Source organism: Antedon mediterranea, chromosome 7, assembly GCF_964355755.1.
Source record: "Antedon mediterranea chromosome 7, ecAntMedi1.1, whole genome shotgun sequence".
In the NCBI taxonomy this organism is placed as follows: Eukaryota; Metazoa; Echinodermata; class Crinoidea; order Comatulida; family Antedonidae; genus Antedon; species Antedon mediterranea.
In genome coordinates, this window is record NC_092676.1 from 15961715 (window position 1) to 15978466 (window position 16752).

Consider the following 16752-nt stretch of genomic DNA (forward strand, 5'->3'; position numbering starts at 1 on the left):
ATAATATATTTTGTTATATCTACAACGGCGTCCTTTATTTAGGTTTTTTCTTACCTAGGCTCGACCGCGCCCAGCCTCAACAAGTTCTTTCTAACTTGTTATTCATGAGTTTCGCCGCAACATCGAGTGCATGACCGTGTGTGTAACACGCACGTGTGTGGGCTAGCCTCGCTCGATCATTTCGAGAGGGCGCACGTTTTCATGGACAATCGTATTCGATTAGTATCTATGTATCCGAGAAGTGTGTACGCTAGGTCCATGCTATAATCACCTGGAGAATATACTAGTCGAATACCGTACACCATGTGCCACCAAAAGAAGGGCTTGCGCTTGGGGTACGGCGATCGTGCGTATAACTACTGTATAAATAAATACTATTCCAATCGTACGACGTAAACGTTTACAAATGAAATTTTATCGGAGCGCCATAATGAACAAATCTTTTCATCATATTTAGTATAACATCATGCTAAAATGACTTGAAAACTAGGCCTAGGCAGAAGCAGGTTGCCATTACGTTAGTTAGTTACTGTAGCTAGGCCTAGCCTACTCAGGCCTAGCAAACGAGGTGACGATAGCCTAGGCCTATGTACAATCTGTGTGGTGAGGCATTTATGTTCGGTGTATAAGACGCACCCTTAATTTAGAGGTCAAATTTGCGTGTCAAAAGTGCGACTTATACACCGAAATATACGGTAATAATGTTCCCTCATTTTATGAATATTGGGGGAATTCCAATCATAGTTTTAAAAACAGAGTTCATGACAGTTGAAAATTGATTTAATTAAAACCATATCCAATGTATTTCCACAATCTAAAATAACAAGTTTTGTTAAAGAAGACCCAAAAGTCAAATTTGTGTGTACCAATTTACATGTAGGTTGCAACATCCCAAAAACCTTGCAAGTGGGATAGATGAATACCAAAGTAAAAATTACAATTTTGATGATATAATAAAGAATAACAAATGTACTAATAGTAATGAAGAAAGTTTTGAATTTTTTTTCTGTTTTTGTTTACTCATCAGTCGACCCAGGTACCTAAATTCTTTTTATCTATTATTGTGTAATATTGCAAAGATATGATAGAATGTAGTTTTAGAAGAATGAACTTTGTTGGATTATGAGATCTAGATCATAGTCCAACAACACACCCTAGAGTGTAATATTTGAATACATCAGGATGGGGAATTTCCAGATCAATTGCACATTATAGGCGACGAAGAACATTTTCATTTTCTAATAGATACATTACATTAAAATATGAAAACAAATTATCACTCTCAGACTCTTCCTAAAGCGAGGCAGGAGCCGTATACTACCATTATCATTGATTGGCTTCCTACTTAAAGACCCATTTACTACAATTTGTGACGTTTTGTAAAAATAATGCATATATATTATTACTTTAAAAACATTAAACCAGGTCTTAAATGTACGTTTTATGGTAATTACGATAAAAAAAGAGAAACAATGCACTAGTTACCATACAAACTATTAAGCAGAACCAGCAATAAAATAAACATTTATATTTGTTTGACTGAAAGACATACTGTATAGGGAAATATGTTTATTAACAATTAAAACAAAAATAAATGTTTATTATTGAATTAGATTTTAACAGTCATGTCACCTAATATTTGTTTAATTTTTGTTGACAGTAATAAAATGGAAATCAACATTTCTGACTACAACAATTTACTGAAATTGGTTGAATTTCATGCAAATTGGAATCTTGAAAATTCATCTAAATCATTTAAATCAGTCAAACAATCAATTGCAGAGCACAGAGAAGACAGAGGATCATTCACCATTGAGACTCTTCTATTTGAAAGTTACTTACATGTATCAAAGTTTAAAGGAAATACAATAAATAGAAGAAGCTAAGAAAAAGAATGAAGATGCTCTTCAGGAGATATCAAACTTACCTGATGGACCAATCAAAGATGGTTATAAATCAATATACTGGGCATTAAAATGCAAGTTTGCAACCAATCTCAAGCAGAAGAAAGAGAGTTACAAGAAACTCAAGGCACTTCTTACAGCATACGAGGGTGACAAAAAAACATAATTTGATGCGAGTATTTGTACAACCAAAGGGTTTGCACTTTCAATGTTATCAACATCAAGGTGCAAAGAAAGTGAAGATGAGCTGAAACATGCAACTGAAATATGTCCACAAAATGTTGAGTGGATGTTTCTGCTTGGGCATATAAAATGGCGAAGATTCACAAAAAATTTAGCAAAGTATCAATGTTTTGGATTAAGTGATGTTAAATCAATCATGAATAAAATTTTGAAACTAGACGCCAGGGGTGGCGCCAGGATCTTACCGACGCGGGGGCTACATTCCCCGACGAGGGGGGCTATGCGAGCGAAGCAAGCATCACAAGGCTGGGGGACAGGAAGCAACGCGTTCTAGCATCATTTGAGGTCATTTTAATCAGATTTAGGGTAGCCATTTTTTTCCATTTTTTATAATGCATAAATAAAATACTGCGTGCAAAAAAACGGTGCGCGACGACTGTTTCAATCCATATTTTTCAATTTAAAAAATAAAAGTTCAAAGAAAATTTAGAAAAATAGAGTTGGAGGTCCTGGAAATTGGACTTATTATACTTCAAAACATGAAACAAAATATATAAGTCCCTATCATGGTTGTGACTGAGCTAAGAAATGTTTGAAAAATAGAGATGTTAGGTCCCGGAAAATGCACTTCTTGTACTTCGAAATATGACCAGCTTTATTGTTGGGGCTGAGCTAAGAAAATGTTTAAAACTAGAGCTGCATTTTATACTTTGGAAACATCAGGCCCAGAGGCTTAAAAAACGCAAGCGTAGACCTTTTCAGTCGGGGAAATAAGTTTATTCCTCCCAAGTGTATGCCTGCGTACCATCTGGACTTCCGAGTGGTGAGAAATTCATGACATACAGGACATTGAAAATTTAATAACTTAGCTATAATAAGATGTTGGCTAAGCGAAAATGGCATGTTTTTTTGTTTAGTAATGGATGAAATATTTATTTTAGGTGCCCCACGGTACAGAAGGTTACTTGTAAATTAAAAAATTGGTGAACCTACGAACAATTAACATAATTCGTTTTTGCTGTAGTGTAGCGTCGTCGACACAGTACACGACGTAACCGTCGGTAAACTTCGCCTGGAAAATAACTACAGTACACATTTTGGTCCCTGGACGGAACATGATATCACGACCCAACGTTGAACGATTCGTACAAAGGGATACCGCCAGACAAGTGCGTACCTATAGCTATTGTTTAGTAGTAAGTTAGATCGCTGGCGATAATGAATGCATATAAAGTGCATAATATCACTCTGACGTACTCTCACGGTCAATGAAACATCGAGGTTTTCTAGGGGCTGAAGCTACGAAGTGAACGCGAACGAATTATATTCCCCGACAAAAAGTACCCGAACCGTCGGTAAACTTCGCCTGGAAAATAACTACATTACACATTTTGGTCCCTGGATGGAACTTGATATCACCCGTCTCGACCCAACGTTGAACGATTCGTACAAAGGGATACCGCCAGACAAGTGCGTACCTAGCTAATGTTTAGTAGTAAGTTAGATTGCTGGCAATAATGAATGCATATAAATTGCATAATAGCACTCTGACGTACTCTCACGGTCGGTCAATGAGACGTCGCGGTTTTCTAGGCGCTGAAGCTACCAAGTGAACGCGAACGTTTTTTACTGTATACAGTATTATATTCCCCGACAAAAAGTACCCGTGTTCCCTTCGGTAACCGTCGGTAAACTTCGCCTGGAAAATAACTACATTACACATTTTGGTCCCTGGATGGAACATGATATCACGCGTCTCGACCCAACGGTGAACGATTCGTACAAAGGGATACCGCCAAACAAGTGCGTACTAGCTATTGTTTAGTAGTTAGATCTCTGGCAATAATGAATGCATAAAAGTGCATAATAGCCCTCCTGACGTACTCTCACGGTCAATGGAACGTCGTGGTTTTCTAGGCGCTGAAGCTATATGAAGTGAACGCGAACGTTTTTTACTGTATATTATATTCCCCGACAAAAAGTACCCGTGTTCCCCGACGGGGGGTCTAGGCTCCCCGACGAGGGGGCTAGAGCCCCCGTAGCCCCCCCCCCCCCCCCCGCTGGCGCCACCACTGCTAGACGCTGATCATGCCTATGCAAAGGTGATCTTAGCTGACATATACAGAAGAGAATATGAAACAGAGTCTACAAGAAATGCATCAACAAACCAAGATGACGACCATCAACTTGTGTTTAAAGAGGAAGATCCTGCTGTAGTCAAAATAATGACTCTACTCAAAGAAGCACAAGAACATGCTTCCACACCAAGAGTATTGAGTATTGTTGCTCAATGTTATATCCGGATGGGCAGTTGTACATGTAGAAGAAAAAAAAAACAACTGGAAATGTAGTCAGCCTAAATGTGACTCCAGATACTTTAAAGAAGCTCATAATGTTATAGAACATGCTAAAGAAACATGTGGTGAAGCAGCCTGTATCTATGTTCAAGAGGCAGTTATTTACCGGGAAAAGAATGAAACAAGAAAACAATTACAATGTCTTGAGAGTGCCATCAGACTCAAACCATCTGACATTGGAGCCAGAATACAAGTAAATGCCCTCCATTTAATTAGAGAACACAGCGAAATATGTGATATGTATGATAATCTCCTCCTTGAGTTTGATGACGATCCATTTGAAAAGTTTGACATCAACCAGCAGTATGCACATTATTTGATATCAATAAAACTATATGAAGAGGCAACTTTGAGAAAACAAGTTTGTTTAGATATTGCTCTTGAATCATTTGTCAAGAACACTTCTGGTATTATGGACCTATTGAATTCATAGATGAGTACCAAAATTATGTTGATAAACTAATCAAATATTTACAAAAACCTTTTGATATCAAAATCCTAAAGTTAAATGGCCAAGGAAAATTTGTACCAAACTTAGAAAATGCAAAGCTTCATGAAAAGGTTGGTAACTTTGAGATTGCTTATAGTTATTATTAGGGAGCCTTGAGAGCATTTCACTATGGACGCTTACCAAATCCAAACCAAGAGCAAAAAAGAGAACTTCTCTTTAGTTTCGCCAGAGTGAATTTGAAGATTGTTAATCTTGATGTTTGCAGTAACATGTTAGCCATTATCAGAGGTGAGGATAAAGATCAAGAAAATGTCCGTCAACTTACCATGGACTTATTTGTAGCAAAAGGAGAGAAAGCAGCTGGAGATAGCATTAAGCAATAAGAATGTTTACATGTGCAACAGAAATGGGAAGTTTAGAAGGTGCAAAGCGACTATTACAAGAAACAAAACAGATGAAAGACCTTGCCTTAAGAAAGCGTGCTTTAAAAAGTATTGCATCTGCTGCCAATGGAAACTGGTGTCAACAGTTTAATCTGAAAGAGGAACTAGCAGCAATCTTGCCTTCTTGTGATGATGGATCTTTGATAGGAAAGGAATTAAAGACACTAAGAGATTGCCAACTTGAAATGGAATTCAGCATTCTAATGGGTGATGATAATTTAGTGACTAATTTATCAAATTGCTCCATGCTATGGAGTTTTTTGGGAAAAAACATTATCCAAAATCTAAATCTGTGGATTTTATTATTGTTCAGAAATCCAAAAAACCTGTTGACCAAACAATCCCAAGAGATACTGGCAAAAAGAGGATGGAAAGATTTTTAAAGTAGATTTACACACCTGTTAACATATCTTGCTTCGGTAAGTTAACATTTGTGATCAGAATTTTTTTGTTCAAATCACATTTTAATTGTTTGAAGGAAATGGCAAGTGTGTGCAAACTAAGACTATGACACTGACAGCATGGAGGTGCTGACAGCATGTATGTATAAGCTGTTACATTGGGATGGTATACGAAAGGAGACGGTAAATTAACAGAGTGTGATGGTTAAATTAATCAAATACAGTCGCTATGATGAACAGAACAGAGTGTACTGGGCTTATATGCATTATACGCAGTTTTAGTCCTTTGTATTTAAAGTTACTGTCTCCTTCGTTTACCGTGCCAATGTGAAAGTTCAATAGTATGATTTCAAGTACAGTATAACCTATTTATCCTTTAGTTGATAAAATTTGATATATTTTTCTACTCATCATTACTAAATGAATACTACTCTACTTAAAACAGTTCATTTTATTTTCTTATAAGATTCAACCTGAAACTAAGTCCAAGTTTGAATGGATGAAAGACTTTACTTGTCTCAACAACAATGACAAACATCGACACTCACTACAAAACTCAAGAAAAACCATTGCTGTTGCAATTGTGTTCTAACATTGAAGAAATAGTGGAAGAAATATTTATACAAGTGGTGCTGGATCACTGATCAGGAACACTCTGGTTTTATGGGCGCAGACTCGCGAGAAAAGGGAGGTCATATATAGTGAGGATAATTACTTTTTGATGGCTACACTTTACGGTTAGAAATAAGTTGTTAATATTACACAAGTCTGGTTGTCATGTAGACACACTAGATGTTCCCCTTCTCTCTTAAATAAATTCATCTGGTTCCGAATATAATTAACTGGAACATTATTACTTTTTGTTGAACCAAAACACGACAACGACGCGCTACACAAGGTCTCTAAGACTGTACAGACCATCCAAACAGTTATTTAAAGAAGTTGACAGCATGTCAACGAAACATCACTAAGGACGTATTTATACCAATTGTGTATGTATTTTTTGCATCAAAAAAGTAATAATTTTTCAGTTCCTCTTCTCCCTTCCCCTCTCCCATTTCCAAAAGTTCTTAATTAATCTACTTTGGCCAGGAGACTCCCATATTTTAAAAGTCTTCTGGCCTAACATCGTGCTCCTGGTTTTTCACATTTTCTCCCGGATTACTAAATGTGTTGTTTTCTACATTCAAATATAACAAAACACCTTTATAGTATACACACAAATAAATTTACAATATTTAAGCCATTAACGATAATTTTTTATTTTTTTCTGAACGGAAAGGAAATTCCCCACACATAGATACCGCTTGCTCGTCACACAGAACTCCTTATGTCTCCCTGGTCTTGATAATAAAGGGCGCTGTTGACCTTAACAAAATACCACCTCCCGTTTTTAAAACTTCAGATGTGGTGTGTATCCATTTTTTCAAGAGATTGGAGCTGTACTGAAAGAATTGACAACCCACTACTGTATTACAGCATAGCGATATTATACTTAGTGAACTACTCTATGATTACAGTAATTATAGTTTTATAATCCTTTCATGAATAACAAAGAAAATAGTGTTGATTTACATGAGCGTAATAAATAAAAATTAAAAAGATGAAGGTGGCATTGACTGCCTACAACCCCTAAAAAAGACAAACTAATTTACAGCAGGGTAACATAATAGCTGTAAACATACTTTACTACAGCCTTATCATTACTCTCTACTTGGGTGTAGTATTGCCCTAATTAGTGAATAACAAGCAAGTAACTCATTTTAATGATGTTATCTTAATATAAATTGTGCTAATAATAGCATCATCATGAGCAATGATGACATCATCCTCTTCAGTGATCAATTGAACTCTATCATCTATCAGGTGATTTATTCTTATTTTAGAGTATCTGCTTTGTTTTATTTTGTGTTTCTTTCTCTCTCATAGAACTGTGTGCTGGGAATATATACGGGGAATATAATGCCGTTAAGGTTTTTTTGTTAAAAGAGGTCGATGGCATTAACCAAACCTGCTCAAAACCTACTGTAACTTAATAAATACCCGCAATGTGATATGGGCATTCCGTTATAAACACATAGGTAGTCTTGCATTACTTTTCATTTAAATTGATAAAGGGATAAATATGTACGTAGTTTATTTTCAATTACAGTACAACCTCCCATTATAAAGAGGATTATATTCTCAATAAAACGAACAGGGAAAATGCACTAGGGTCAACCTCTATAAAGGAGACAAGTAAGAGGGGTTGGATTTTGAAAGTTTCTCCTTATTAAGGGTTCTGCTGTATCTGCATGCTGCGTATAGTTTAATATTCAATTGCAATACAGAAATTAAAGTTGCTTGTATCAGTGTATTTTTATGAAATCCTCTCTTGAACTTAAAAACTCAAGGACTGAAAGAATAACTACTGAAAAACCTGTACACACCATTTTATAGTCAACATCATTATTATAATCACATTAATCAAATAATACAACATGCAACATGAACAGTAGATCCTGTAGCCAAACTAAAAGTAGTATGGTAGGAGATTTGTGAAGCATGGGTTCCAGGCCCATCTAGTGTATACCATAATTATTGTATCCTTTAGGCAAGATTCTTTACTCTCAATGCCTCTTCCTTTGATTGGGATGTAAATCTGTTGGTCCTGTTGATCATGGTAGGCCTCCTTGAGCCAGTAGAGGCCTAATCTTAATTTTCATAATAAATTTACATTGGGAGAAGTTTAAGACGATATGGACCACCAGTCCAACATGAAATTTGTGTATATTCTGCATTAAGAATCTCATTCTACAATTTAAGTAACTTCCTATATTTTATGAACAACATCAAATGCACTTACCGGTAGAAGAAGCAAAGACTCTACAGAATGCCTGATAGCACCGCGTTGAGATTTACAAAAGGAGACAAATTCCCGACTTGTGGCCACCTTTTGATGCAGAAGACTTAAGATAAGAAAAGAGGTGTGTATACAATAAGAAATCACAACAACCAATAATTATATTACAATAATAATTAATACAATAGGACTACAATTGTTTAATTAAATTTCTAAAAGCATATAATATAATCATTTTTAAAAATTCGAAAGCATTTACAATATGCAACTTGTTTGTTGAAATGATAACAAGTAAATTTAACTAAATTGATGTTTTCATTTTTTTTCTTTGTTGCATCCTCTCTTTGGAATGAACTCCCATCAAACATTTAACAACTTTTGATTCAGTTAAAATAATTTAAAAACTCATTAAAAATATGTTTGATTATTGACAAATATCATATAAATCTGTCATTTTGTTAATAAATGCAGTATCCACCTCAGAGTATGATTGTGTGAACAATAAATCTGAATTAAATTTAGAAATGTAACACTAAACAAGATGATATGAGGAGCCGAGCAAAGTTAGACTCATAATATTAGCCCTGTGCTGACTAAGACCCCATTTACACTTACGTTTGGGTCCAGGGCCGGTCCTGGGCCGGTTGCAAATATTTACCTTTTAGGCCGGCCCCAGAGCGTTTACACTAGCGACGCAGATTACTGGTCGTAAATAATTTTATCGGAAGTACCATTGCATGCTGGGATACGAAGTACAGTTTGTTTACATTTTTCTCTCTCGATCGTCAATTCAACTCTCCGCGCGAACCGACCGTTTTATATTTATACTGTATTGTTGTTTTTTGTCCCATTAAAAACAAAATGAACTCCACTGTTTTATATATAATATGGCTATATTTTATGTATATGCGAAACAAGCGGAGGAATACTTTATTGAAAGAAGATGTCGGAAAATAAATTTAACTATATAATGAAGAAAACAAATTGTCGCCCGAAAAGGAGGAAGGTACGGTATGTACTGAGAATGTCGGATCGTCATAACAACAACCTCATAAAAAGGTCAAACGTTGTTCACGGTTCACTGCGTAAGCCGGCCCAAACGTAAAAGCCGCTCCTGAACCTACCTGGAGAGGTGGCCCAGATCTGCGTCCGGCCCAGGGCCGGCCTAACTTTTTGGAGTATTTACACTTATCAATTGCCGACCCAGGGCCGGCCTAAATCGTAAGTGTAAATGGGGTCTAATAGGTGCAAATAGGCACTATTTTAAATAACAACTACAAGGAGCCAAAAGTCTATACAGCTCTTAATTTGTGGTTTTACAGTAATAAAATTCTGGATATTTGAATCTCACATACACATTGGCAATAACTTATACCCTTCTTGACTTGCCACATGATTTATTAACCAAAAACTGCACACAATACAAATCATTATTTAGCATACAAGTTGGTAATCTGAAGTAAACTTAACCAATTGAACTCGTTAGTGCGACACAATCAAGGAGTATCAATTATTTCATAGGTTGTGTTTGTACTAAAATCAATTAAACATGTAACTCTTTGGACTCAATTAGAAGAACCGTTCGTTTGGAATACAAAAGTTTACTCAGGTAAACTCAACAAAATATTTCATACTTGGGTGACAAAATTGTACTGTGATGTCCCATGTGCGGCGCCAAGGCTAGGAACCTGTTGTCGATGAAATACAGTAGGCATAGCCTGTTTTATATGTTTTCCTTTCTTAAGCCACTTTTTAAAGATTTTAATATTACAGTAAATGTCAATGACCTATTGTGTCAGCTGCTGCATCTATTATTTATAAATTCTTCCATAATAATCTATCTACTGATACTTATTATTTTATAGTTTTTTCTCACATAGGCCTAACACCTCAGAACTATAATTTACGGTTCCTCTTATAAAGTTTGCTACCATTTTTTAGATCAAGAATTCTACGAACATGGGATAAGGATGACAGTTAAAAAATGCTTAATCCACTAACTAATCAACTAAATTTTTTAATAACACTTTAAAATAAGTTGTAAGCAGTTTTTTTTTTATGTTGATTTGTTATTGTTATCTTTTTTTTCCTGTAGTGTATGCGACAAGAAATTTAGTTTTCTTCTAATACAGGATACCCAATAATGGTCTACAAAATGATTATATAATAATATATGTATTATTTTGCCATTATTGATATTAATAAATGTCCTTGAAATGAAATGAAACTTGTCGCTCAGATTCTTATTTTCATGTGATTAATAGGCTTGCGTTTAAGGTGCAAATGAAAAATCCAGTAATGCTGGAACGTTTTAGAAACAGCTGATTTATCGCAAGTTTTGTATCCAGGGGTACAGTATAGGCCTATATTTATTAATTTAACAGATAAACAAATATGTATGAAATGTATGTAACATACCTGCTAAGCTGCTTATAATTTGTATAATAATCCACATATATTTTCCAAAAATCTTCACCAAAAAGACATCCTGTTTAAACAAAAATTGTTAAAAAAGCTTTAAATTTGTATTAAATAAAATAATAATAGTAGTGCATAATTGTTTCACATTTCAGTACAATAGACTAAAAAACACTGCAATGACGAAATAAATAATAATTTGTTCCAGTGTTAGCATCAGAATTGGACAGCAAGATTAAGAGACATATTTTAAGAACATCTTAATAATATTAGAATGTTATATTATGCATACATTTATCAAAATGAACATTATTTCAATTAAAAACATACCTAATGTTGTATCCTCTTCTTTCCAGTCATCAGTTATTTTCTTTAACTAGAGGTAGGTAAAAGAATAAACTATTACATAATGTATGTATTTTCAAAATTGACTGATATGAACCAGAAAAAAAAGTATAACACTGCCCTCTATAAAAAGCAAACTTTTTGCTGAATAATATTATATTGAACTTGAATTACCTTAGATAACAGTGTTGAACTAGCATTTAAAACAGATTCTAGCTTTCCAAAGACTACTTGATACTCATCCTCTGTCAAAAATGGTTCATCTCTAAAATATAATATTAACATTACTTCAGTTAATACTAAAATGTTTTCTATTGTGAAAATCAAAGTACTGATCCACAACCAGCCGTACATGTGAACACCTTGGTATCTCAATCAATGGATTATATTACCGCGTGCATAAGCCATGTTATTCTTATGCTGTATGTGTAACACCAATATGTAACAAAACATTACAAAAATATTTTTTTGATGTAAAAAATGTTAAATTGAGTAATACGATATAAAATATACATTTATAATAAACCTTATTTTGTTTACTTACTTTATTGGATTTGCATATGTAGTTTGTAAACACTTTAAAAGATCTAAGTAACTTTCTTCAGTATAGGCCAAAGCTTTCAGATGATACAACACCTTATCATCACCTTAATTAACAATCTTTATACAGTTTAGTACATCAGAGTAATAATGGAGTTGGAGTTATCAATTCAATGTTGAACTCTTTGTAAAAGGACAAGAAAGTGTCTGCTTACAGGAGGTGACCATCAGAGGTTTACAGTGGCGTAATGCAGGGGCCTGAGGCTCCCCAAGTTCCCCCCCCCCCCGCCTCCAACGCTGGAGGCCTCGGCTTTTTTAGTCTTTATCAACATATTTTAATGCCTGAATTTCTATCTGGGCTCTGGAGCTTAGCCAGTGAGCGCTCATAGCTGTTAAGCTACTAGAGGTTTGTTAGCTAGAAAGAAGACCAAACTTTTAGCTTGTGTATGGCAATGATGATATTTTGTGTTGCTCAATACTCCAGGTATTTGAATTTATTTATTTCATTATTGGTTGGTCAAAAAGTGTATGTCATCTTATGGAGAGTAATAAACTTACTGTACAAGATGTACCCTATGCACTGATTAGATAGTAACATAGGGGTTTTTAATGCGAGAGTTTTCTAAAAAGGGAAGTTTAGTAAATATTTAAAAATTAATTCAAATTTCAAAACGAAAAAAATGCAGTATGGAAAAGTTAAGAAACCCATTATGATTTATACAAGTAGGAAATATAAGCAAAGTAAGTAATTCCTGAGTAAATACTTTTTGTACCCAATATATAGCACTGTAAAAACAGGCATCATTTTTAGTAGTAGAAAGAACTGATAGTTTCTCTAGATTTAAAAACAAAATGTTTACCTGTTCCGAAATCATCATCTTTTGGAAACTCTATTAAAATGTCTTTGTCATTGAGTAAAACTGCGTCAGCATCCTCATTAACAACTGCACGACTTGTAGCCAACTTGACGCGAAAATGTGGTAACTTGTGTTGAAATATCACATCAGCTATCAGATCACGAACACGCATTCCATGTTCACCAAAAAGCTGACAATTAAGAAACAAAATCAAAGAGTGTTAACATTCCTTCAAAAGTACAGTTAACATGAGGTCAATAGATAAAAAGCTGAAGCACCTCCAACTAAGGGCCTGTTTCTGCTGCAACTGCTCAAAATACGGTATAAAAATACGGTATAAAATACGGTATTTTTTATACCGTATTTTTTAGTACCCCGTTTCTGCTAACAATACTTCTTGGGTGGTCGTGTTAAATTTCATCTTTTTTACCCAAATTGCCATTCATTTATTTGATCGATAATTAAAAGTCGCAATAAAGGAAGTTTTACGTCTCACTTTCAACAGCCTAGCCCTATTGATAGAGATGTTGTGAGAGCACAGAAAACATCGTAATGGGGACAATTAATTCGTTCCCTCCCCGAGTTATTGTATTTTGCAATGTTGTACTGCTTTCGCAGGCTCTTCAGCTTTGAGTTTACTTGCTTTGGAGACAAGTTTATTCCATACTCCTGCTTTATTTTTTTAGAAATGTGTTTATAAATGTGGTTGTCCCTTTTATTACCTTTTAGTTGGTCAGACATTTTAGCTTCCCCACACACATTTATTTAGTAAAACTGTAACGTATTCGCTCCACATTTTCGCCGAATATATATATATACATGTGTGTAAAGCAGCTAACAGCGACAGAAAATAAAAACACGAATGGTGACCTTTTGTCATGTAAAAAAAAATACGGTATTTTTTATTGGCAGCAGAAACGGGTACAAAAAATACGGTATAAATTTGTAAATACCGTATTTTATCCACAAATTTTGTGGAGAAAATACCGTATACAAAATACGGTATATTTTTTATGAGCGCAGTTTCTGCTGCCAAAAATATACCGTATATATACGGTATTCAAAAAATACCGTATAATATACGGTATTTAGTTGGCAGCAGAAACAGGGCCTAAAATATTATATCAATGTATGTCTCATTTGAGGAGTTGGATAGCTGAGTGGTTAGGACACTTCACTGTCGTATAGATAGACCCGGGTTCAATGCCCGACAACTCCCACTCCACTCAGCTGTAAAATGAGTACCTGGTTGAAAATACTAGGGAGAAAAAAGGCGGTGTGGGAAGGAACTGGCCACCCTACCACATAATGCCGAGGCTTAGTACAATGAGCTCCTAACAGCTCATTCCCCTACGTTCAGAGAACACGGGACTCACCCTTTACCCTTTACCTTTATGTCTCATTTAGTAGTACTACAGTAGGCAGCCAGGAGGTTCCAAATGAGATAGGGAGAGGCATGTGTGTAAGAATCTATTGGTTGGGCCTGTCAAAATTTCCTGGGGAAGCTCCCGGAAGCACTTTACACTTTAGGTATTATTATGCCGCAACCGGCTCAGAGCCAACATCATAAAAAAAAGAAGCTTAAAATCTAAGAAATCATTGTACAGCTAACAAACAAAAAAAGAGTTGCGGTTGTACATGATAAAAGACAAATATATATAAAAAAGTCAATCCATTCCACTGTATGCATTTTTATTAATACCACCCTGGCCTAAAAGTAATTAAATGAAATGTAGGTGTATAGAGCAATACTGTAACAATAGTAATATTTTTCCAACAAATTATTATTTAAATACATATACAGTGAGTGTGACTGTCAAATTGGTTTTTGTTTTGTTTCTTTTTCATATCCAAATGAATAAAGCGAATTTATGAAAAATGAAAAATTACAAAATAATACAACCTCTGTCCATTTTGGTATTTTTATATATTAATAAAATTACTTCTTCTTGTTTATTTTTTTAAAGTTAATGGTAGGGTACAGTATTATTTATTTTTTTTAATGCCAAAAACAACATTTTGGTTTCTTGGTAAAATCCAGTAGCGATTTTTAAAGGAGGGTACTTTTTTCCAAAAAAAGAGGGCAAAAGTCATCATTATCTAGGCTAGCTACGACTATTTACCATCCTTTTACTAGTGGTCTTATGTCTCTTAAAAAGGGCACTTAATAATACAAGAAAGTGCAGGCTTGTTGTAAAGTTGTGAAGAAAGGCTTTCAAACGATGCAAATAGAATAAAACTAAATGTGAAAAGATAGATATTTATTTCACTTTAAAAGGGTTAAAAGTTAGTCAGCCTTTTAAACAGAACAATAACTAAATCGAAGCCGCATTCACTATAAACTGAATAACTAGGTGACTATGCTATATAAAAATAGCAATACCATTTGTATTTAACAGTAAATCCTCATAATAAATAGGAATTACAAATATTCCTTGATAAATGAATACCATAACTTTGTATTCACTCAATTTCACTAAATTGTAAAACCAACATATTTTCTATCCTACTACTATTACTATTAGAGCGTGAACTAGGTCACAGTGAAATGAGATGTATAACATATACCTGATTGTATTCTTGCAATTTGATTAGTCAATTCTGCATTAATGTGTCAATTGGAATTAGCCCTATCTAATGAGAATTCAGTTTGATTGACTTGTTGTGCATGTCATCTATAAAGCCTGGTTTCTATAAAATCGCTACACCGTCGCTACAGCGTTTTCATTGAAACCGCTACACGCGCAGATGTCGCCGACGCAATCGGCTTTTAGAATTCCATAGAATCGCTACGCTTGGTCATGTAGCGATTTTATGGAAACCAGGCTTTACAGTAAGTTCTACTCCGTATCTAAAGTTGGAGTACTGCCCTTTTTTTAATTGCTTAGCTTCCCGTCCTAGCATTTATCAATGATTTACAATGAATAAAGTAGATGTGTTATAAAATAAATAATGTTTTGTATTCGTTGAATGGGGAGAATGGCATTTGTTGAAAAATAAAGCAGTCAATTTTTCAACTGGAAGTATGGGAGGTAGTATGGGAGATAGAAAGAAGAATGAGAAACATTTCCTAAAAGCCTTAGAAGGTACGTCGCACCCTCCAATATTGTCAAGTTGAACTTGTCTTTCACACACTTTAATATTCTTATAAACATGCAAGTCTTTCTTCCGACTCCCGTCTAGCCTCTCCCTCATCTTTTCTTCTCCCCACATATTTAATACGAACCTCGTAATTGCATCGGTCTACATTTTTTAGTTAAATAAAATACTCACTATCTAGAGAAATAAAAATGACTAGGCCTAGGTCTCATCGCGCGGTTTTGACTGCGAGTTGACCGCAATCGTCAGTGCAGCAGAGTTAAGTTTTTTGGGTCAAATTGAGACCGAAATTGTGTTGCAGCTAAAAATTGCTCCACGGAAACCAGTTTCAGAACGGTTCTTTGCGATCGACCAGAATTAGTTGGGGTATTTGAAACCGTTTTTAAGATCGGTTCTATTTTGTGGAGACCCATTTCTCCTGGCAAGACAAAACCGTTGAAAAGAACGGTATTAAAAACGGTATTTTCTGCTCAATAGAAAAAGGCCCTTATATAGTATCACAGCTCTGTGTGAAAGCGGATTTACTGATTTACTGTACAACTTAACTACAATTTAATTTATTAACTAGAATACACTAAATGAGAACTTTTAACTGTTTTCTACATTCAAATTCCACTGCTTTCAAAGTTCATTACTAACCTTTTTATCATTGGTATTTAGGCTATCTAGCGAATTTCTCTTACTATCATAATCCTTATCAGAGGACGTCTGGTTAACCAGCAGCTCACCAGGCATTGATGAACGACGTCTGTTTGAAAATTTATGAAACCAATCATTATGTTTCCATTGTCTCTCACTTTTTTCTTGAAATATTTTCAAAGTGCATTCAATATTTAGAGTTTTTCCTTCTTCATCCTGGATGTTAGAAATGACCGGTACAGATTTCCGTCGAGCAAGTAACTTACGATTCAT

General features: G+C 34.9%; 1 protein-coding gene across 1 annotated transcript in view; it reads right to left on the minus strand.

Annotated features, from left to right (window-relative positions):
* Nucleotides 1-16752, minus strand: part of LOC140054178 (uncharacterized) — a 145787-nt gene that overhangs the window by 102955 nt on the left and 26080 nt on the right. The window contains exons 2-7 of the mRNA XM_072099072.1: nt 12745-12931; nt 11889-11991; nt 11519-11609; nt 11330-11375; nt 11000-11069; nt 8585-8687 (exon numbers count right to left, since the gene is read on the minus strand). Of these exons, the coding sequence (XP_071955173.1) occupies nt 8585-8687; nt 11000-11069; nt 11330-11375; nt 11519-11609; nt 11889-11991; nt 12745-12913 (582 nt within the window). The 5' untranslated portion in view covers nt 12914-12931. The remainder of the gene's footprint in view (nt 1-8584; nt 8688-10999; nt 11070-11329; nt 11376-11518; nt 11610-11888; nt 11992-12744; nt 12932-16752) is intronic.